Source organism: Triturus cristatus, chromosome 7 (genome assembly GCF_964204655.1).
Source record: "Triturus cristatus chromosome 7, aTriCri1.1, whole genome shotgun sequence".
NCBI classification, from domain to species: Eukaryota; Metazoa; Chordata; class Amphibia; order Caudata; family Salamandridae; genus Triturus; species Triturus cristatus.
The window spans coordinates 1,346,084,485-1,346,108,595 of record NC_140590.1 but is presented as its reverse complement, the minus strand read 5'-3'; the positions used below and the strand labels follow the sequence as shown (position 1 = coordinate 1,346,108,595).

At 43.1% G+C, this 24,111-nt stretch overlaps 1 protein-coding gene across 3 annotated transcripts in view; it reads left to right on the top strand.

The window, feature by feature from the left end:
• The window catches only part of STX17 (syntaxin 17), a 90,305-nt gene extending 72,986 nt beyond the window's left edge, over positions 1–17,319 (top strand). Inside the window, exons 1-3 of one of the 3 annotated variants that reach the window (XM_085618999.1) lie at positions 5,878–6,204; positions 13,873–13,936; positions 14,443–17,319. In XM_085618999.1, the coding sequence (XP_085475125.1) occupies positions 14,509–15,429 (921 nt within the window). In that variant the 5' untranslated portion in view covers positions 5,878–6,204; positions 13,873–13,936; positions 14,443–14,508 and the 3' untranslated portion in view covers positions 15,430–17,319. Of the gene's footprint in view, positions 1–5,877; positions 6,205–13,872; positions 13,937–14,442 lie in introns of those variants that run through there. The other 2 variants (XM_085618998.1, XM_085619000.1) reach the window with 2 other exon arrangements.
• The last annotated feature ends 6,792 nt before the right edge of the window (positions 17,320–24,111 follow it).

The following is a 24,111-nucleotide window of genomic DNA, read 5'->3' as shown; positions in this document are numbered from 1 at the left end:
GTGGAGAAAGTGCTGATAATGGATGAGTGCAGTAGAATGAGTGAAGTTTTGAGCAAAAGATTCCCTAAGGTGTTTGGGAAAGATTTAGGGGAACTCAAAGGGTTTGAACACAAGATTGTGTTGAAAAAGGATGCAATACCAAAAGTACACAAAGTAAGGCCCATTCCGATTTTAATTAGGGATGAGGTGAAAAAGGAAATACAGAATTTGCTAGGCAAGGGGGTGATTGAAGAAGTGGAGACATCGGAGTGGATTTCTCCGGTCGTAGTTGCCCGCAAGTCCAACGGAAAAATCCGTTTGTGCATAGACTTGCGCCATTTAAACAATAATATTGTGATAGAAAAGTTTCCTTTGCATAAAATCAATGAGATGGTAGCGTCATTGAGAGGGGCTACATGGTTCTCTACCATCGATCTATCCGCGGCCTATCATCAGGTCGTACTGGAACCACATTCAAGAGGTTTAACAGCATTTATTACCCCATTTGGGTGTTTCCAATTTACACGAATGCCTTTCGGGCTTGCATCCGCTGCAGCGGTTTTTCAGAAACTAATGCACAGGTTGTTTGGTGATGTGGATGGTGTGCGTTTTTTTCAGGATGACATTTTGGTTGCGGAAAAAGGTAAAGCGGAACATGATTTAATAAGAACACAAAAATTTCTAAACTCCATTAAGAGGAAACAAATGCGATTTCTTTTTACTTTTATGGGCAAAAGATGCCAATGAAAAGTCTCGGTCTGTGTGTGACTGGAAACTACATACAATTTCAGGAAGACCGCAGTAGAACAGAGGCCAGCTACACCAAGCAGGTCATCGCAGTTTTTCCTTTCTTACTCGTCTTTTATGGAAATCAAAATCCTCCAGCAGAGCATGGTTGAAGGTTGTAGTCAATTAGTGATTAGCTAATTTTACCACATTTTATAGGTCAGAGCACAAACACTGGGGACTGATCAGCAGTGCCATGACCTGCAGAGTTCAAAGGCCAGCAATAAAGAAACAAAGAGACATTTTCTAACAGATGTTAATTGGAATCATTCTGGGCATGGAGGTGGTGGTATATGAAGCAAAGTGGAAACCCGATCATAGACTGGCAATTAGGTGTCATGGAAACGGACATCTGGTTTACAGCTGGAGGGAACGCACTAGAGAACACAACTGCTTTAGATCAAGACGGCACAGCACTGCTCTTTGACCTACCTCTACAGCATTCAACAGTTTCTCACCATGTCTTACTCGAATGTTTACACACTGGGTGCTCGATTCTGCTTTAAATAGAAGGCGCATTTCTCTTGAACAGAGATCAATCAGTTGCCTTAGCTTTTTTCCTGAGCCACACGCTGTTTAATGTGTGTATGGCTCCTCTGGCTTAAGCTGTTAGTGTATGGTCTTGAATAGTTTCTTTCGTCAATGAAACAAAGCTGTGTTGACTTCCCATGACTCTACAGTCACCAAAGAGCATTTCAAAGCTGGACTTTCAGAAATGGCACAATGGAAGACAGACGATTGAAACTAAATGTCGAAAACAAACCGTCAAAAATCCACCTGGTCTAATCTCCAATGGCCCTCAGATCTAGGGTCCATGTCGGTACCAACTGAATCGGCCAGCAACGTAGGGTTTGTCCTTTATTCTAATGCCTCCTTTTCATCTCGAAATAAAACCATGGTAGCTACTTGATTCGCATTGCTATACGCCATGAAAATAATCCTACCTTTCCTGACTTAGCAGCCCGCAAGACTACCGTGCAAGCGCTCTTCACCTCCAGATTGGAGTAAAGATAACTCCTTATGAGTTATGTGCTTACCTTATTAGAAGCATTTAAGCAGTACCGGATGCTCAAGCAAAGCTTCTCCTGAACCTTCCCTGCCATCTCAACTCCTCTTTATAAAAAAAAAAATATATCTAAGTCTGCACATGCTCACTTATCAGGAAACATGTCCTGTTTAAATAACTTAGCTAAGAAAGGACCAGCATATTTTAAAGAATGAATCAGACCGTACATTCCTAAATCAGACCGTACATTCCTAGTACAGGACTGCAGTCAGTTAAGTAGTTTGTTTCATCAGTGCCAGGATACCTGGAATTCTTGGGGCATCGTGGCTCTCTATAAATCTAATATTCATTGAACAGGGAAATTGGCACTTTGGAAGGACATATGAAGCGAGGGTGGAGTTGTCACTGTGGACCCAATTAAGCAGTGCACGTAGAAGAAGCATCTTAGGCTCATATGGTGGGGCCCCTAGAGAGACTTATTGAAGACCATGAGGTGTGGGCACAGTGAGGAGAAGCATCTGGAACAACGTTATGGCTTCTAATGAGAAAAATTGTGGGAGAACCCGAGGGATGGGAACTAGAAAGAAGGAGAAACCGCTAAAACTCAGAAAGTCGCCTGGGGTTAACTTGAGGACAACTGTAGGTGAGAAAATATGGGGCATGTCACTGGGGACAATTGGTGTTGGGAAGGCGGAGGAGGAATCTGAGAGTAGGGGGCTTGGAATGGTTGATTTGGGGTGCACTGGGTTTTTGTTTCAACAGTGGTGTGAAGAATCCTTTTCCACATAACTGTGGCACAATAATTTGAAATCCCGGGGAACTCCAAGATGACAATTTGCGTTGGGACATGGTATCTGGCACCTTAGGAGAGAGGAAGCAATGGAGGCGACTGCTAGGAGGCATTGGGGACACTTGACTGTGCGAGTTGAGTCATACAGGGCCCAATTCACAATAGTGACCATTCAGAAATCTGCTTCCATACTATCACTGTGTTTAGAGCAAATGTTGCAATTTTCAGAGTGTACCTGGTCGTAAATTTCCAGAATTCGTGCACAACAGTTCCACCAAGTAAACAATTCTGGGTGTGCATACATGACGCAGATGTGAATTTGTTCTCTCAGTCCCCTCCCCATTGTCTAGGTGTTTCCTTTTCATTTCAACTCCAGTAGTTCACCTACTCTTGGCACCGACAGAAATAAATGTGAATGCTTTTATTTGGAACGATTTCTGTGGCATTAAAGACATATATATAGGGCCACTGCCATTCGAGCACAACCTTAAAAGATCAGTCTGTTGGTTCATTTGGTATAGGCATTTACTGAAAAAAATACCTGGTTATTTTTCCATGGTAGAAAATTGCATTTCAAAACCAATGTCTGTTCATGTAGGGTGAACCAGGATGCTCAGCTACAGCTGGCCATTTGTCTTAAGAAAATGGCCTATGAAGTTTACGGTCAACAAATAGAATGGTAAGTAGCATTTATAACGAAAAGGTTAATTTCTTCCAAAAATAAGGCTTCGGCTGAAATCCGACATATTAGCCTCTCCTGAGAACTAACGTGGGCATCAATCATGCTAATTACCATGAGATAAAATGGCATAACATTCAAGTACGTTTCCGAAAAGAGCACATGATGTCCAAGATTCGCCAATGCTCCTATGGGGAAAAGAATATTTAGCCAAGTACGTGATCCCAGTTACTTTCAAAATAATTCTAGTCACCACAATGGCCCAAAGTTATTTGAGACCTAGGCCGTTGTCACGATTTTGTCAGTAGTGCCAACTCAAACGGAAATGGGTGTTTAGGTCCGAACTGGTATTACGAGTTATGTGCAGAATGTGTACAGACCTGGCAGATCGGGTGGAAATGTGCACTATTATAGTATCCCGCATTTCAAACAATGAAAGCGAGGATAAGGGATGTAATGGTGCGCGAACGGGTGGGACGGTCAAACCCTGCGTTATGGTGCTTTCCCCCAGATATTACTATGCCATGATTTCCTGAACCTGAGATGTGCCACAGCATAACATAAAAGGTTCTTTGAAGGTCGGCCATTTCCTTTAAAAACCAGGCCAGTGTCTCATGGTGTAAACACTTTAGATAAGAGGGGTATTTCCAGTAAAAATTAACTGAAGTAGAATAACTGACAAGACAGGAAACGACTTGGCAACTAACATACAGCGTAATGGTTTTAAGAAGACTAAACACTAGAACAATAAACTTGGCAACTAAAGATCATTAGTCTTATAGGTATTTACGGCGTTTAAAGTGCCTGTAGTTAACTGCAAATGTTGGGCTACGTAAAAAAACGAAATTAAATGTTATTACAGTTTATCTGCATAAAAACGCAAGTACTTTCATTACCTAATAAGGTTCAAAACGTGTGAAATGCCTGCTTTACACACAAACAAATATACATATATTAAGCGTTAGTTCGACTACAGTGGGCAAAATGGACCATTAAATATTAAGGGCTGGTCGCTCCATCGTCGCAGAAGTGGCTGCAATGCTCTCGGGCAACGTCTACTCCTTCAGTGTAGAGCAGAACTCAGTCGGGGGGGAATTAAGTGTATACAAGACCAGGAGGCTCACATAAATCGCATCTTCACCGGAAAATGTCTCCGTCGTAGGACACGGGGCAGAATTCCTCCTCCAACACAGAACTCAAAGTAGTAATGGGCCTCTTAAGATGTTGAACCAAGGACGATTATTAATGAAAACAACGATTAGGCGCTGTTACTTGTTGGTTAAAAGCCATCACTTGAGTAATGCTGAAATAAGCTGCAGGGAAGCGAACCCGAGTCTCAGTCTCACATAGCCTAAAAAGATAAATCAGTAATATAGGCGTCATCGAACAGGCGCTCTCCTCTCCTCCGTCCATGGATTGTCACTGTCTAGTGCTCCTTCGTGGCTTGTTTCCTCGCCTTTTAAGTCATTCATTATCTCCTCACTCTCTTCTCGAGACACGAGTGGCGTAGATGTTTGAAGACCCTCATACCCATCTTCGTTCTTCGGCTCTCTGCTGTGGGATATATGTGTCACCTCCGCCTTTTCATCACCCACTCTTTTCGGGCTTGTAACCGTCATTTCCACCCCAAGTTCTCGGTTCTTGACCTGGTAGGCTGCCAGATCAGATTCGTACTTCTTCCGGAGGGCTGCGGCACGGGTCTCGAATGGTCGGCGGTGTTCTGAACTCAGCTTCGCCCAATACTCGCCCAGCTTTTTGAGGGCTTCGGCGTAGTTTAGACTGGGCCATTCGGATCGCACCTGATACTTATGCTCCGCCGAGTATAGTAAAAAAGCGGTGAGTGGTCGCTTGGGTTGCAGCGGGTCTCGGGGAAGTCTGATTTGATTGCCTTTGGAAGTTCCGGGTTGATGCTCCCGATGAGACTCTTTTGGGTGTTTTTTGTCCTTATTGGTTTGGACTTCCTTTCGCTCTTTGCTGGTCCGTGGCCTGGAATGTCCTTGCGTATCAAGGCTGTCGCCCACCCGCTCTCCCATGGGCGAGCCTACTGCAGCCTCTGGGCCCCTGACATCCTTAGGAGCTTCACTGAAGAAAATGGTAGCTTCCTCGGGGCCACGGTGAAGCTCCTCTCGCTGAAGCATACTCATAGAGGCCCCGCTCTCCTGGGCATTCTTTTGTCGATCCTTCCGTGGCCTGCCACGCCCATCTGGCGCCCCCCTCTCCCGTTCCCAGCGCTTCTTGTCGACCCGGGAGAGGTGCTCGAAAAGAGCGCGCTCCTTTGGTGAGGTGTGCCGCCATCGCTCGGCGCAGGCCTCAGACAGGACGGCCAGGCTCACCTCCACTTCCGGGCGCCGCCGTCTCAGCTCCACCCGACAAGCCTGCACAAAGAAAGCGAGAGGAGACATGCGGGCCCTAACCCGCCTCCGGTTACCCATGATGACTCGGCGGTCGGGGCAATGAAGGAGTAGATTCTGGGAGAAGAAGGTGAGAGGAACCCCTATTATAGGTGCTATACCTCTCCTCCTTATTCCATTACCCAGACGTAACTATTCATTTTACTAAACGCCTCCGGTCCGGCTGTGATTGCCGGAAGTGACATCATTTGACTCTGGCGGCCCAACCAACGGTGACTACTTGTGGGCGGTGGAAGGGGCGTTCCTAGATGTTGATGTGATGTGAATAAATTACACTTTTATTTTCCGGAGCGATCGTCAGTGACAGTGACTTTTTGAGCTCTACTGCTCTGGAGGACAGAAAGATAAATATTTCCTGAAAAACATGTTCGCGAGAATATAGGGACGAAGGAGCAGCTGTTATTTACATGAAAGGGTGCGGAGAAGTTCTGGATCTGGGAAGAACTCATAGGAACCTTGGTGAACGATCTAAAAGCGGTGGTTTCCAGCCCAGATTCTTGTCATAATAATTGTAGTTTTGGGAGACTTGGAGTGCTTCTTCTTTCAGGGACAGGTGAGTTGCCCCCACCCGGACGAGGCGCTGTCACCATTGTTGTGTTACAAACCGAGGCGAAGTGTTTTACATTCTGACTAACTGGTTGGATTACAGCAGCGTTTGTATATCTGGCATCACGTACTCCAACCTATTTTTATTTATTTTATTTTATTTTAAAAGTTTTATATAGCGCTAGCTTGACCCGTAGGCATCAGAGCGCTTTACATACATAAAGAAAAACAGACGGAAATTGCATTACATAGTAGGCAGGCAGTAAGGAAGCAAAACCAGGGATAAAAAAAATACAACATGGAAGATAAGGTGGTTAACACAGTCCGGTCACCAAGTATCCTTGAATGTCAAGAGAGAGGAGTAAACACGGATATTAAAGTCTAGGTTAGTTGACGTTGGTCAGGAAAGTATTTGTTAAGGAGATGGATTTTCAGGTCCCTTTTGAAACAGGAGAAGGAGGGGTTGCATCTGAGGACTCTAGGGAGAGCATGCCACATCCTGGGATCGTTGCCAGAGAACGATCGGCATTGTGTGGTTTTCTTTTTCAGTTTCGGAGGAATAAGAAGGAGTGAGTTGGAGCTTCTCAGCGATCTGGATTGACCTGCTCTTATCAGTTTGTTGTTCAGGTAGTTAGGGGCCGGAGAGTGAAGGGTTTTGTGTGTGATGCAGGCCAGTTTGTAAATACACCTCCCTTCCATGGGAAGCCAGTTGAGAGCTGGAGTGATGTGATCAAATCTTTTTACTCCAGATATGAGTCGAGCGGCCATGTTCAACACTGCCCTTAGAGGGGCCAGGTGAGCTTTTGGAGTCCCTGTTAGGGTAGCGTTCTCGTAGTCGATTTTAGAGAGAACTAGGGATTGGACTACTGTCTTGAGGTCATCATGGGGAAGAAAAGGTTTCAATTTCTTGAGGTGTTTTAAAGAGAAAAGAGCACTTTTTGCACAGTTTTTGATGTGGGCCTCCAAAGATAAGTTCTTGTCAAGGGTGATGCCTAGAGCAGGGGTGGGGGAATCATATCGCCCGACGCCCAAACCATGTTGTTTATATTGACGGGCAAGAAGATTTATTGTCTATTTATGTCCGACGGACATGTAGACATTAATCACGTTTTAATCACGTTAAAACAACAGGCTGTGGGCACTCTGGGGCTCACAGCCAACCCGAAGCTTGCAGAGAGCCTTTGGCGGCATCTGATTGGCTAGCAGCCCATGACTGGGTTCTAGCCAGTGATTGGCTGGGGGAGTGAAACGTCACTCAGCCTCTGCAAGCAGTAGTCGTGGCCGCCACAAGGCTTGCAATAAGCATTCAGGTAAAATAAGCAGTTTTGCCCGCTTGAATTGTGTGATATTGTGACGGAGGTGCTGCGATTTTCTTTTATTTATATTTTTAGCAACCGTGCGTAGGTAGATTAATTAGTACAAAAGCCTAGGCCTGGCCCGCCTCGGCGCCTCAGATGAGGACGTCAAAAAAGCGTATCGCAAGCAGGCGTGCTGCGCTACCACCGCTTCATGGGGGAAACACCCATTACAACGAATTCAGATTCACGCGCTGCCATCGCAACGCGGGTTTAACATCGCGGGTCCGGAGCCTTCATACCACAGATGGAAACAGATCTGCAGATTATTGCTTTCTAAAGAGACATCCGTTGGTGACTTGCAATTTATAACTTAAAGTCCTAATATAGAATAGTGAGCTATTAACTTTCAGCCCAGAACTGCGTAAACACACCGACAAATATACATTACAAAATTGATTAATGATTAATACATTTGGCGTAAAAACGATTCTTATTATTAAAGGAAGCTCCCAACTTTGCTGTTTCTTTTTCGACTCTGCGTTTGTGCTTCTCCACACCAAGCACTCTTAAACTACTGCCTACCAGTATGGGTGACATGTGACTCCTACACTTTCACTCCTTTTGGCTTATGGGCAAAAAAACATTGTCGCACACGGCGCAGCCAGCACTAAAAGCTTTCGAAGCACCTGCTGCAGCGTTTCTTTCCGCCGGCAATTACCAGGCCTCACAGAAATGTGTAGGAAACTTGTGTGATGAATTACCATCCTGGAAAGAGATCCGTGTTTTGGATAGTTGAGGTTGTGACCTCGGTGAAGTTAGTGCAGAGGGTTAATATGCCTGCTGCAAAGAACATGTACGAAGTCGATTACAGAGTGCATAGGATGGAAACAGATCTGCAGATTAATGCTTTCAAAAGAGACATTCGTTGGTGACTTCCAATTTATAACTTAAAGTCCTAATATAGAATAGTGAACTATTAACTTTCAGCCCAGAACTGCATAAACACACCGACAAATATACATTACAAAATTGATTAATGTTGCAAAGAGGGTACATTTGGCGAAAAGATCCGTGTTTTGTATAGTTGAGGTTGTGACCTCGGTGAAGTTAGTGCAGAGGGTTAATATGCCTGCTGCAAAGAACATGTACGAAGTCGATTACAGAGTGCATAGGATGGGAACAGATCTGCAGATTAATGCTTTCAAAAGAGACATCTGTTGGTGACTTGCAATTTATAACTTAAAGTCCTAATATAGAATAGTGAGCTATTAACTTTCAGCCCATAACTGCGTAAACACACCGACAAATATACATTACACAATTGATTAATGTTGCAAAGAGGGTACATTTGGCGAAAAAACGATTCTTATTATTAAAGGAAGCTCCCAACTTTGCGGTTTCTTTTTCGATACAACTTACCGATTCGCAAGGAACATAGGGCTCACGTCTGGCCAGCTGCAAAAGTGAGGGGGAAATGGCAGGAGGCACGCTGGCTGACACCTTTTATATCCCACCCATACGTTTTTACAAGGGTGACGGTAAATTAGTACATTGCGTATGGTTTGAAATGTACGTATTTTGTGGGAATAAATACACAGCCAAGGGTGACGGTAAATTAGTACATTACGTATGGTTTGAAATGTACGTATTTTGTGGGAATAAATACACAGCCAAAAAAAATGGGAAAAAAGGGGAATAGAAATAAATGAATTGCCGTCAGGGTTAAGGGGAGGGGGCGCAGGGGGGCAGGGATGCGATAATATCGCTTGACAAGTTTTCCTTTAGCATTATTATTGCACAGCATTCAATGGTTTACTGATTTTAATAAAGCAAAAATATAATAATGTTTCTCTGTCAGCCGGAGCCCTTAGGTTTGATGTGGAACGGGGGTAGGTGGGACAAGTGGATTTTACAGGACATGTAGATCTCAGTGGCATTTTGTCCCTTGGACAACTAGATTATTTGGAAAATTCCACACCCCTGGCCTAGAGACTTAACTGAGTCGGATAGGACGATGGGGCAGTTTAGGGTGACCAGATTCTTGAGACACTCTTGGATTGGACGATGGTTGCTTTTTGGAGAGAATAGGATTAGTTCTGTTTTATCTGGATTGAGTTTTAAGTGGTTAGCGTTGAACCAAGTTTGGATCTCGGTTAGAGTGGCATTGAGGTGTTGGATGTCGCTGGGAGACTTGATTTTGAAATAGATTTGGGTGTCATCAGCGTAAAGGTGGTAATTCACTCCAGCTTTTTTCAAGATGATTGTGAGGGGCTCCATGAAAAGATTGAAGAGGGCCGGGGAGAGGATCGAGCCTTGCAGGACCCCAAGTGTGACTTTTGTTGGCTTTGAGAGACAGGAGTTGATTTTAATTTGTTGCGAGCGGTGTTGAAGGAAGGAGGTGAACCATTTTAGTACTGTGCCATTGATGCCGGAACGCTTCAACACCGTCTCCAGAAGCGCTGGATGATTGAAATGTCTGTAGACCACAAAATAATTAAAATCCCTTAAATTGATTACTGTTCTCCGTTCCTTGTCTTTCTTTTCCGCTACAAAAAGAGTACTTACAAACCCTGTTTGTTTCTCCGTTATCTGTATAATTGCCCTTTCTTTCAGCATTTCTTTTATCTCTTGTTCTGCAGTATTTTGTACTTCTTTTTGAAGTTAAGTCTCCCTGGATTATTTTCCTTGTATAGGTTCGGAATTAAACTATCACATTACCCCCTACTGCTTCCAACACCCAGGAATCTCTTGTTACATCTCTAATCTCTTGATGATACATTGTAATTTTTATTTGAGTACGAGATGCTGATCAATTGTGACTTTCAATAATCTTTATTTCACAAACACAAGAAGTCACATTTTAAGTTATTTGCCTGCGGTTAGGAAATCTACTGATTTCCTTTTTACAACTCATGGCCTGCTCACTTATTTCACCACGTATATATTTTTGTTTCGTAGTAATTGTATTATATCCAAATCATTTTTGAATTGAATAAAGCATATAATCCAATTCTTGATTGGAAAATTGTGATACTATACCTATCCTTAATTGAGTGGGACCTTGTTTCTTATAAATAACTGTCCACCCTTGGTCCCGTCTGATCAATAGGGTTTCCTTGTCTCTACTTTGTATACAGTGCAACAGCGTTATCTGAAAACACTTGCTTTGTAAAATAGCATGAAAAACTGTAGATCTGCACTTAATTACGCTCAATTAGTAATTCGATTGTATTTTTTAATATCCCCCTACCTCTCAATCTGTACACCTACTGACCTGGCACTCATGATTGACAGCAGAAAAAAATATCCAAAGAAGACCTATTTTCCATATTTTACTGTTTTTAAGAATAAATACAGACGGGTAAATACATTGTTTTCTGTCTGTATTTATCTGTAAAATTGGAAAACTGGGTGCCTTACTTAGAATTGACATATTCTTATCAGAGAAAACACTAGGAGATGATGGATGGAGAGCTGAAACTTTTCAGACACTCACCCCACGTCACAAATCTGGGTTGAATCCATCAACGTTCTTTAGCTCACTTCGCCACCCCAGTTCAGACCCAGCCATATGCAAATCAGTCTTGACCCTGTGCCTCATGCGAACAGTCCAGCCCGAACTGCCAGGCCAGGTCCTCCTTGGACCTGAAACAAGCATCCTGGGACCAGGGTCTGAACCGGGGTGGCAAAGTGAGCTAAAGAACTATGATGGATTCAACCCAGATCTGTGGCTGGGGGTGAGTTTCTGAAAAGTTTCAGCGCTTCATCCATTATCTCCTTATGTTTGCTTTGTTCACCCTAAGTTGGCAGGGAATGCCCAGACGTAGGTCCCGTGCTCACTTTGCCACTGGATTCAAGCTAGCCTGGCTGATGAGGGGTGTTACCCCGAAATTGCTACCAGGATGCTTGTTTCCGGGCCAGGTAAAACCTGGCTTGGCAGTTCGGGCTGGACTGTTCCCATGAGGCACAGGGTCAAGACTGATTTGCATATAGCTGGGTCTGAACTGGGGTGGCGAAGTGAGATGAAGAACAATGATGGAGTCAACCCAGATCTGTGACAGGGTGTGAGTGTCTGAAATGTTTCAGTGCTCCATCTATCATCTCCGTATGTCGGCTGTATGCTTATCAGCTACTTCTTTCTGACAAACTGCTTCTGTAAATCGATAGCATTGGCTGTACTCTTATCTACCAAAGTGGCCTTTGACAACTATTGTACCAACATCTTACTGTGTTCTGTGACACTGCTGGGCCTGTCATCAAAAGGCTTTTTTGTATATGTGTCTGTAACAAAAGTTAACAGTTGTGTTAAAAGTTAAATATTGTGGTGTCTGTAAACGCAATAAGAAAACAAGTGCCACATCTAAACACAGTAATACATTGGACCCTTATTCCACTTCTTCCAATTTGGATTGTTTGTTTTATACTTAATACAACTACTGTTTACACTTACTCTTTCGGTGTGCTCCAGACTATTTCATAATCTTTAAAAAACGTAGGCAGGGAAGAATAAGGTTCCCCCTTAGAATGTTTGTCACACTCCTTGCGGGGTTTGACTGAGGCCTTTGAAAGCTGGGTGGAGGGGGGATTAAAATTATTTCTGCTCCATGTAGACAGGCGATTTCTCACTAGCGGTAAGGCCTGAAAAAATATTTTAAAGGAGTATCTCAAGTACCCTCCCAGCAGTTTTCTCCATTGACTGCTAAACCTCATTGCTATAGCTGTTGTTAATTAATTCTTGTAACACCAGGGATATTTCCCTTGTGCTTTAGCCCTGTGTGGCTTTGCCTTTCCATTTGTGTCTTTTTTTCGCTCTGACACCTTAGCATCTCCTTTCTGAAGAAGGGGAATCTTGATTGAGGCTGCTTGCTGGAGCATGATCAGCTTTATAATATCTCTAAGACACGTTTCGCATTAACTTTTATGTTCTGTTATTTAGCTTTGCACCCAAGAAAGGAAGAATAGCATATTGGGCTTCCTGGTTTAGGTAACATTTTAAACACCCCATATATTCCAACAAACCACTCTGTCACTGTTCTTAATGACTCATTGTAGACGAAATTTTTTCAGAGACACATCACCATTAGCTCCTTTCACAGAATTCTTCTAACTGATGTGTCTGAAATTCCTGCATAGTAGCTGTCACTTTTTTCCACCTATCTTTGTGAATATAATACTCCGCACCAGACTTATTTGTGTGTTATCATAGCCAAATGGCCTTTTAATTCCTGTGTTGACTGGATAGCCCTTGAACCTGTAGTTTCTGTCTGTTGAGCAGATGGCTAAATGTCCAATGTCCGTCTCAAAGGAGCTGCCATCTTCCTTCTAGCATCTAAATATAAGCATGATCGTTAGATGCTTCATTCTTGTATTCATTATGCGTTTTCACATAGCTAAATAAAGGTAATATCTCAAAATTTGATAACAGCACAAATAGTGAGGGTATATAAATATTAATAAATTCCAGACTCTGAATAAACACCAAATAATTGAGCACTTAACAAAGCCTTGTTTTGCTCCTGCTTTATTAAAGCCGCACTCCTTCCCTGTGAGAAGAGCCTGTTTTCTTCATTACAGTATGTGATAGTATGCATCACATCTGAACAGCACTTTCAAAGTAATTATCCTTGTTTTTATTACTGTAATTTAGCACTAATAAGAGATAATATCCCATATGTTTTATAACTATTTTATCGGCAATTGCAGGTGCAGAATTAAGATTTTAAAAACAGACTGCTAATGTCTTTTGACTGATTATATTGTAATTCACACACAACATTGCAATATGAATGTTTTTGTTCAAACACAGTTAATACAATATCCATGCAGAATAAAACACTGTAGTTATGTAGATGTGGCTTGTGCCGAAATGTAAAATTTTAAAAATCATGTTTTTTTTTAAAGCTTTAGATACACTTTGCCTCCTTCCTCCAAACCATTCCGCTTCCTATTCTCTTTAGCTATGGAGCAATTTCGGTGTTGTTTGGGTGTAGAAAGATAGAGGCAGAAGTCCATTAGGGGCTTAAGAGAGCATATAACCCTGCAAGATTCTCACACTTCTTGAGAAGGGCTTGAAGTTGCCCAGGGAGGAGAAAGCACAGTGGCCATGTTGGTCTAGTTTCAGTCGTTTGGGAGTTCTAATAATTCCTTTTGGATCCTTCCTAGTAGCATACAGTGCACTGCTTATACTCGTTGTAATGCAAGAGAGGAGTGGAGGACGGCCATATTTTCCCTGGGTTGTGAGATCTTTCAATCAGACCAGCAAGATCTTGTGAAGTAAAGCAAGGTCCTGCCAAATTATGGTTAATTTACATAGCAGAGACATAATTCCTGCAATGAGCGATCACATAATATAAATTGCCATCTCTTGTTCTATACAGCCACAGGTGAGCGGAATTAAATCATTTTTCAGGCATTGAGGGACGAGGACTCCCACACACGCAGGTAAGAAGATCAGGGTTCAAATTGCTTTTTAAACCACATATATTTACATATATTAAAAAGTTGTAGACTAGATCAGGAAACGAAGTGGGAATTAGTATTGCCTAAAAAGAGGCAGCCTTGCTCAAAACAGGTGGGTTTCAATTGGCAACTATGCTGAGGGTTGGGTTGTTTCTCTTTCAGGGAAATTAGGGGTATTTATTTTCCTGTCAGGGAGAGTTGAGGGCATTGCTTTCCCTCCAATGGATGGTTTAGACATATCTTTTTCTCTCTGGAAGGCTGGGTGTTTTTTTTGTTCTTCCATGGAGGCTTGAGATATTTCTGTTTCTTTCATAGAGTATTTATTATATGTGTTGTTTCTGTGAGGTGTTGGGTGTTGATGAAGGAGTTGCTGTTTCTCAAAGACCTAATCTTTTCTAACTGATCATTATACTGATATGGTAACTGTAACTATAAATACTTGCTTGATGTTGCCTCACATGCCTATACATATCCTTCCTTGTCTGCAGGTGGTGGGTTCCAGAGCACAAGATCTGTTTTACAGAATCCAGTGAGCTTTAATTTATGCTGGAAATATGTATGAGACTCATGAGAAGCTCCCCCTGCGCCGCTTGGAGCCTGCCATCCAGAAATTCATCAAGGTGGCTATCCCAACTGACCTTGAGAGGCTGCACAAACACCAGATCAACATTGAGAAGTACCAGCGCTGCAAGTTGTGGACCAGGCTGCATAAGGAGCATGTCAATGCTGGGCGGACTGTACAGCAGTTGCGCGCTAACATCCGTGAGATGGAGAAAGTATGCATCCGGGTTAGAGAGGAGGACTCCGAAGCCTTGTTGAGAATGATCAGCCCTGTCAGGGAAAATGCTGCAGATGCCACAAGCCAGTTTCTGCAGATACATTCTGAGTCTGCAGAAGAGTTGAGAAGACAGCATTCCTTGCTAAAGGTTCCTCTCAATAGGTCATCTACTACAGAACCATTTTGTGAGGCTGAGGGAATGACCGAAAGCCAAATAGAGGTACAGATGTTTTCACCTCTCCCTCCGATCCCAGATGATCAAAATGCTGCTGAGTCGTGGCAGACATTAGAAAGTGACCTGATGGACCTGAGTAAGCTGGTCACCGAGTTCTCAGAGATGGTCCATTTGCAGCAGGAGAAGATTGACACTATAGAGGAAAACGTCAACATGGCTTCAGTGGACGTAGAGGAGGGGACTAAAATCCTGGGAAAGACGGCCAAGCTGAAGGTGGCGGCATTGCCCATTGCAGGAGCACTCCTTGGAGGTGTGATTGGGGGTCCTTTAGGGCTACTTGCAGGCCTCAAAGTGGGCGGCATTGCGGCTGCACTGGGAGGTGGGATTTTGGGATTTACTGGCGGCAAACTGATACAGAAGAAGAAGGAAACTATGATTCAGAAAGAACTTTCTGCCAGCTGCCCTGAGTTTAACAACAAAGCAGAGGAGCAGTGTTGTAAACACAGTGAATCAGAACATTAAATTCCTAAAATTGAGAAATGCTGCATGGTTCATGATCAGCCAGTTACATAAGCCTCCAAAAATGCTGCTGATCCCAATGAGACAATAGCGCAGCCTGAATAGTGGATTAATTGAATTATTTCTACTAAGCCATTTGGTTTGGTGTCCTAATTCAATTCCAACAACTGTAAATTCCTGATGATAATATATGCTTTGGTATTGTCTCCAGATTCTCCAATCAACCGAGCAAGAGTGCCTTTGACAACTTAGTCAGTGAAATATTCTGACACTGAAAATGAAAAGTTCTAAAAAACATTAATTTCATCGCAGCTCACAAGTCACGACTACTAAACACTACACCTTAAAACTACTTGCTTTCTTTTGAATGAAATCCCAGGTGCATTGAAGTGTTATCATTCATTCACCAGAAAGTGCGTTGGGAACTGTATTGATATGGCCTGCCTTGAAAGAGCATTTGTAGCTCATATACAATTTAAAAGCCTCCCCTCTTGCTGTGAATCTCAACCATTTGAGCATCCTCTCAATGTCTCGCGCTCTGAGCAGAGAAGACTTTAAGGCTCTTTTGAGTAAGGGCAGTCTTTCACTGAGGGTTTCCCAAGTGATGTTGTAGAAAAAGGATACAACACGGTTTCTTGGACAGCAGGTTCTGCACAATGAATACTGGATGTTGTGTCCTTGTATAGCTCGTCTTTTGTTTACATACTCTGTGCTTCCCCTTCCTCAATCCTCTATAGCTGTGTTCTTAAGGATTCAACACAGTAGATTCTACAAGTGATACCTTTGTTGCATGCGGTCCCCCATCTTATAAACTCAGATGTAGCAAGAGCAACAAACAAGTTTGCTTGGGACTTTTGTTTGTGCTACTCTCTGGAAACACCACCCTGTTACTTGCTCACTAATCTTACCCTTGGGCTTGTGGGGACCACAGGGAATGTATGAGTTAAATATAATATCAAAGGGAAACAGTTTGCTAGACTGTGCCCACCAATAATAGAGGGAAGGAATCAGCTCATGCAGTCATTAGGCAAAAGCTGCACTGCACTGGGCTGACTTTACAACAAGAGCTTGGCTTTTGAAGCTGTGGTCTAGATGGGCCCCAATTACAAGTTGGACGGTACTGGCTTACTTTGATCTTGAAATTTACATCACTGTGTGGGAACACCTTGCCAGTACTGTGTAATTATGAGTTAGAACCTTTGGATTGGGAATTAACCATGTGGGACCTGATTTATTAGTCATAAAATCACACACAATTCTCAGTTCCATGGGGTTTAATGCACACATCTATCACCTGTTCTGAGCAGGCGGTAAATATATGATACAGCCTTTGTGTGGGTGGGGTAGAGAGAGGGTGGGGTGGGGAGTAGAGGTGTGAAGGGGAGGTTATTTTCTGGCAGTGGAGAGCATTGTATGCTCCTCTCTGTCAAAACACATGAGGAAGCAAAGAATCATGCAATTTTATGGGAAGAATTACAGTCTGGTAAAATAGGGTCTCCATAGGTAAGAGCAGAAATAATTTCATATATTTGTAAAACTTCCTATAGTCCCTGGAAAGTTCTTAAACCAAAACCCCCTAAATGGTGAGTGAGGGAGGGCTACCTTTTTTTCTTTGATGGGTACTACCTCTGTCCTCTTCTGAAAATGTTGAATAGTCTTGAACCAAATGACTACTGTTGAACCAGAAATTATGAACAACATTCTTGCAAGTGACAGGCTTTTTATTAAAAAAGGTATTTTGTGCCAGACTAGTACATGTTCAAGGTGGTACTGCATTTGCTGCTTAAAATTTGTTGGCAGTGTTCCATTAATCATGAAAGGTTTACAAGTGCTTTGAATTATTTGTATGAACATTGTCATTTATGTTGTATTAAAGTATAATTTTCCAATGTTGACAAGTTTCCCCTAATTAAAATGTTGAAGTACAGAAGGAGGCGAGGTGGGAATTTCAGCCAGAATTTGAGTTGCTCTACGTTTTCCACCTTAGTGATCTTGTTTGATTACGAGAAGACCAAGGCATGTCTTAAGTATTTGCTTACCTTCAATATACTTTAGATAATTTTTGTTTGAGCTCCTACGTTGAACCTCCTATGTATGTCTTCCAATTAAATCTAGCCTGCCTCTTCCTCCCAGCCAAGAACAGTCCAGCTGCAAGCTATTTTGTACTTTGTGATTTGAGGCGCAAGTGTCTGACAAATTTGTAGTATTCAGTTCATAGACCTACAGGCTTAAAAAAAATCATAACAAATGAGCGCATCTTTAAGTATTGGAGTTCTGCATATGTGATGTAGAAAATCCTTATTTGATTATTTTAATAGGCTAAACCATTGCTCCATATATATAATACTAATCTTGCCCACATATAGGGTACACATGACCCCTGACTTGCCTCTTAGTTCACTAACTGCATTGTCATCCAGATAGGATCAGGAATGTTCACGTTTAAAAACCTCTCTTTTTTAATAAATCTTTTACTAATGCGTTACCACACTGTAATATACAGTCCGTCCATTTTCTATTGAAATAGCCACAACTTTTCCCACTGGTATCCATGTTGTCTTATAAAACTATAAAATGTACAAAATATAACATTTGGAAATCTGGTTTTTGCAAATAATTATCGTTTGCACATCACCAAGTAAAGCTTTTTGATTTGTCGTGATCCTATTGGAATCTTAGTTTTTTTCACACTTCTGAATTACCAAAAAAGGGCTTTCCTAATTCGTTGATATATTTGTACTGTTCGTTTACAAGCTATTTAACCCTTTCGCTGCGGCGGGAATTCCGCCGCAGCGCTGGGGGGGGTTTGGGGGCAGCGCGGTGGCGCGGTGCTCATGACGGAACCACTCCGTCATGAGCCGCGGTTGAGCTGTGCTCATGACGGAGTGGTTCCGTCATGACTCCGGCCACTGCGCTAATCGCCCGCACAGGCGGGGAATTAGCGCCGCGTGGGCGGCGCGGCCGCCAACGGCCGCAGCATGACATAACCACTCCGTCATGAGCACACGGCGACCGTGGCTCATGACGGAGTGGTTCCGTCATGAGTGGGGAAGGGGTTAAATGTTGTGTTAGGACAAAATTGATAACCTACAGCCTTTAGTTACACACTCTGCGCAGTCAGAGAAAGAAAAGTAAACCCCAATCTTCAGGATAAAATAAGCAGCAGTTTGTAAAAAGACATAAGCTGACATTTGACCTCTGTCTTTGAAAGAACAGCAAATGTGACAAGATAAAAAGAAGATGTAAAGGTATCTTTATTGCTCATTCACTTTCTGAAAGAATGGAACACCTGTTCTATGCCAGCTCCAGCTCACTCGCGGATGGGCCCGCAGGACTGAAAAATGGCTTGCCCTGATAAAAATGTGACTCGCTATAGCGAGTGGGCAATTAGATTTTTTAAGGCCTGACTTAACCTAGTTGAGAAGCTTCCACCATAATTTTATGTCAGGACAGAGAACCTAAAGTCTCTGGCCATTACCCCTTATTTTTGTTATATATACACCCCCTTGGTCACTACTGTCCTGAGCGGAGCGGAGATGGAAAAAAAAAGTGTTTACCATGCAGCTGTCTCAATAAGATGATAATGAAGTGGTTGCGAATTTGAATATAGATTTATATCTAAAGGATATAATGACACATTTTGGATTTACCATTATGTATTCATTTCCAGTATATATCTATAAACCGAATCTAATTGAGTGTGTAACATTATAAAATGAAATCGCACAAATCCAAAAGATCCTTCCTGCTTTGGTTAGTATGAGTCGTAAATCCCTTTTGGAAAAGCTTCATCGGTCCACTTTTTTCCATGTCAAGGATGGCAGTTTGCAAGTGCCCCCTATTAATTTAGTACTTGAGTGCATGGATTTATGACAAAAATAAATTGTACTTCCCTCCCGTGCTTTTGAATACAGCCACGTCTCTGGCAAGCTGTCAGCTAGTTTATTTATTTAATTAATAGCCATTACCTTTCAAGCAGCAATGTTTCACATAAGATTATCAGTATCTTGCATAATGATGAAACTGATGGTTATGGTGTGTGAACCTCTTCCAGATAAACCTGCTTGCAGTATTCTGCCATTTAGTGGTTGGGTCTGGAAATATTATTTTATGGAAAGATCCAGGTCTAAATTCAACGCTGGGGCCCTGACATCAGAGACATCGATCTGGGAAAAGAAGGATGTGCATCTAAAGAAGAGACAATGTCAAACTCCAAGGAGAACCAGATTTGTGGGGAAAATCCACTGTAAGAATGTCAGCAAAATTATATTTGTAGGGTTTTGTCTCACTCCCTATACCTGCAGTGTCTTCAGAATAAAGAACCTGGAAAAATAGAGTTTTCAAAATTTGCACAGAGGGATGGTCCCAGATAGGCAATCTTTGTCTCCCAAAGGTCTTTTAGTACAAGACCTACACCCAGTTTTCATCCAAGACTCTGAAAATGTGAGAAAAGCAAAAGTATTCACACTACGATATGGCACAGGCAAAAGGGCAGAGATTGGCAGAATATGTAAGGCTTATTTGATGATGGATCAGACACAAAAGGTGTACAGAGGCAGCAATAGGGGAATAGATCCAGGGTTCTGATGTTGAGGATCCAACTCCCTTGGGCATCAAAATACATGAAATGGAACTGACAGACATCTTTTGACACCAAAAAAGACGTAGCAGGCAGTGACTTAAGACCAAAAGGCATTAAAGATGAACATTTTAAATCTAAGCTTTCAACAGTGAAACACTAACAGTTGAAAAGATAAAAGATTCATTGCATGGATGAAAACAAGATACCAATGTGGCGAAAAAGCTTAAAATATCTCGCTCAGCATTTACAGAGGATCTAGAACGGAGGCAGACGGAGGGTGTGGCTAAATTGGTGTCTCCCTTGAGCGAGCTACGTTCTGGCCCACTGAAATCCTGCTGTATTCTTGTCACTGCCTCAGAGCAGAATTTTGTGTCCAGGTCCCCTGGGACATGGGATAAACGTACATGCCGCAGCTCTGGTGACTTGTGACCACTGTTGGGTCATAAAGAGGGTGTCATCCGTAGACGAGTGAGGCTAGAAGGTAGGGGCCTGGGCTATATCCCCACATAGGACCACCTCATATAGTGGGGCACCCAGTGAGAGCCAAGGGCCTCTGGAGGCCTCATGGTGGGATGGGGGAGCCTGGAGCGAGTGCACGGATCCTGAGACGCTGACCAGTGCCTGCAACCTTCAGCGGAGCCCCGAGTTGCTCGTGGCTGGACATGCGACTGCGGGACGTCGGACAGAGAGGTGTCCTTGCTGTACCCTTGGGCTAGAGATGAGCGGAGGAAGGCAGGGACCAGAGGAAAGACCGATGTGGTGGAGTACTGGTACACACCTCTGGGAGCGACAGCATGGTGAGGCCTGGACCGTGAGGTTGGTTGACAGAGGAGGAGCCACCAGGGCAGACCTGTGCGGCTGATGAAGTTAGATCCCGAAGCCCAGGTGACTGCCGCAGGTATGGGGCCACGTCTTTCTTTGCCTCCCAGGACCTGCTCCTCCCCTCCCCATGCTAAAACCTGAGGGGGTTTGGCAAATATTGAAGATGGCTGGAGACTGCTCCCATCCGAGAGAAAGGGGGGTGGCCCTGCATTCCCCCCCCCCCCCCCCCCACCTCCGCAATCTATGCCTGATAATGCTGTCCTTCTCCTGGCGAAAGTCATCCTGGTATGCCCCGGTAGGAGAGAGTAGGTGAAGTGTTTTCAGAGGTTTAACTTTTGCGTCGAGATCTCCAAAACTTGCCAAATATGGTCTCCTCAGCGGAAACAAGGATATCTGAACTGGAAAATATGGTCACGGACCTCCGCAAGGAGGTAAAAGAGGCCCGGGCCTCTAGTTAGGAGGTGGTATGGAGACTGGAAGACACTCAAAACTGCTGCTGATGCAATAATACAATTCCTAGACGAGTGGCTGCGAAGTATCCTCCCTAGAGGCAAGTTCTCCTTTTGCTTTATTATAGAAGGGGCGCCTGGGCACTAGGGGCAGACCCCCCTAGAACTGTGATAGCACGTTTCTTGAACTTTTAAGATCGGGACATGAACCTTAGTTGGATGCGCAGATTAGGTGAGGTATGTCACGAGAACTCCAAAATCCTCATATTACCCAAGTACATCAGGAAGGTTCGGAAGCAGCAGCACAGTTTTGATTTATTGAAAGCCAGGTTGAGGGATCTCCAGCTGCAATATATACTTTTACTCCCCGCCAAACTGAAATTCCATTCCAGGGAAAGTCCTTCTATTTTCAGTCATCGTGGGAGGCCTGGAATTGGTTGCATGAGCGTCCCAGGCTAGCGAGGCATAGAAAAAGAGAGCCTGGTTTGCGCCCTTATGCGGAGGAGGGCGCCTTGCCAAAGGATAGGCGATGGCCTAGTTGGAAGGGTCGGCGCCAGCCACAGAGGAAGAATGGTACAGTGTGGAGAAGGACAAGATCAACTGGACACCCAGAAGTCTCCCTTGATTCAGATGGGGACCAGTCCGTAGACCCTAAAAAGAGTAGAAAAGATGAACTTGAGGGGGACTCAGCCCACGGCGATACAGGGGTTGATTGGGGACCGGATTAGAGTCCCCCAAACCCTCTGGCAGTGGCCATTGAGGCTCTCAAATGTGAGGTCGCTCCTTCAGAAGACACAGCTTCAGACTAACAGTAACCACATTACTCGACAACACGTACAACTTTGTCAATTTCATACGCGTGTTGTCAACCCTAGGTCACGACGATACGCATGTCATTTTTTTAAATCCAGGTTTAAATAAACATTAGCATTTTCGTGGATACTAGGCTGTTTACTGAAACCTTACATTTAGCATGTTTATTGTAGCAAGTGTATAACTACACAATATTGTTCATTTTCATTGTTACTTCCATAGTTATGTGGTTACAGTTTTATTTTTGAACGAAATGTAAAACATTTAATTTCTCTTCAAATCTAAGTGAAATTTCAGCGCTTCCAAACAAAGTTTCAGCGACGCGCACACTTTTGATCACTTTGATTAATTTATTTATTCACCTTTTAGCATATTTAAACAGGATTTCAGGTCCGGAGTTTACAGTCAGCAATTTTCATTAATTATTTAAGTAACTATGGCCTCGAATATCAATCCTATCACTCAACTGCCACCTTTCTTAAGCTTACTTTAAAAAATTTAAGCGACCAAGGTATATTCTAAACCACAGATTTGTCACAGTGGGTGGCTCCCATCGTAGTCGCATGAAAAAATTCCGGCGAGGTCAGACTTTGCGCAGACTTACGTTCTCTTAATAAAAATATTTTGGTGGATTGCCACCCACTGCCAAGAATCCACGAACTTCTAGCAAATATAGGAGGGGCTAAGTGGTTCTCTTTGATCGATCTGAGATCAGCATATCACCAGGTGTCCCTATCCAAAGAGTCGACTACATTTGTCACCCCTTTTGGAGCGTACAAGTTCCTCCGTCTTCCTTTTGGGTTGGCGTCAGCGGGTAGCGTGTTTCAAAAATTGATGGATACGCTGTTTCATGACGTTAAGAAGGTCCAAGCATATTTGGATGATATCCTAATTTTTGCTAAGTCATTTAAGGAACACAATGACATTCTCAAACGTGTTCTAACAATCTTAAAATCTAAGGAAATGACTGTGAGACCTGACAAATGTAAATTTGCTGTGCAAGAACTAGAATATCTAGGTCATAATGTTTCTAGTCAAGGGATTAAGCCTAAATATTCTGTGATAAGAGCTATCGAAGATGCTAAAGCACCTAAGGATAAAGACACCTTACGCTCTTTCCTCGGCTTAGCGGAATATTATGCAAGATTTGTACTGTGTTACGCTCAAGCCGTGGAACCTTTGAGGGTATTACTTAGAAAAGGTCAGAATTTTGCATGGTCCGAGGATTTGGAAACTGCTTTTAAGAATGTAAAAAAATTAATTGTTTCAGCTCAAGCACTTCATGCGTTTAGGGACGACTGTATGTCCATGATTACTGTAGATGCAAGTGTGCTTGGTCTTGGTGCGGTCCTCAGCCGAAGGGTGGATGGACGTGAGCTCACTGTGGCATTCGCATCTAGAGCTCTTAAACATTTTGAACAGCAATACAGCACGATCGAGCGTGAAGCCTTGGCGTGCGCATGGGCTGTTCAGAAATTTAAAATGTACATCTGGGGACGCATATTTGAATTAATAACTGACCATAAACCCTTGGTATACATTTTTAACAAAGTTAACTCTTCTAATATGTCTGCAAGATTAATGAGACTGGTATCGAAACTACAAGAATACAACTTTGTGGTTAAACACATACATGGTGGGAGGAATTTCAGGGCGGATTGTTTGTCCAGATTACTTATAGACAAGGATGATGAGGAGGATTTCACATTAGAGGATATTGAGTGTGTCGCAGTAATTGACGCAGTTCTTGAATACGATTCTGTATTATCCGAGAATGATTGGAAAGCAGCTTGTGAAAAGGATGTAATTTTGAAAAAGGTGATCGATTACTCAACTCATGTTTGGGCCGAATCTAGGTGTCTGAATGGTGATTTCGCGTTTTCGCACAAGTTTCAAACGAACTATCCGTGGAAAATTGTATTATTCGTCGGGGGATAAGTTTGTTCCACCGGCAGGGGTGCGGCCCTTAATCATCAATAAAGCACACCTAGGGTCCATGAAGACTATAATGAAAATTAA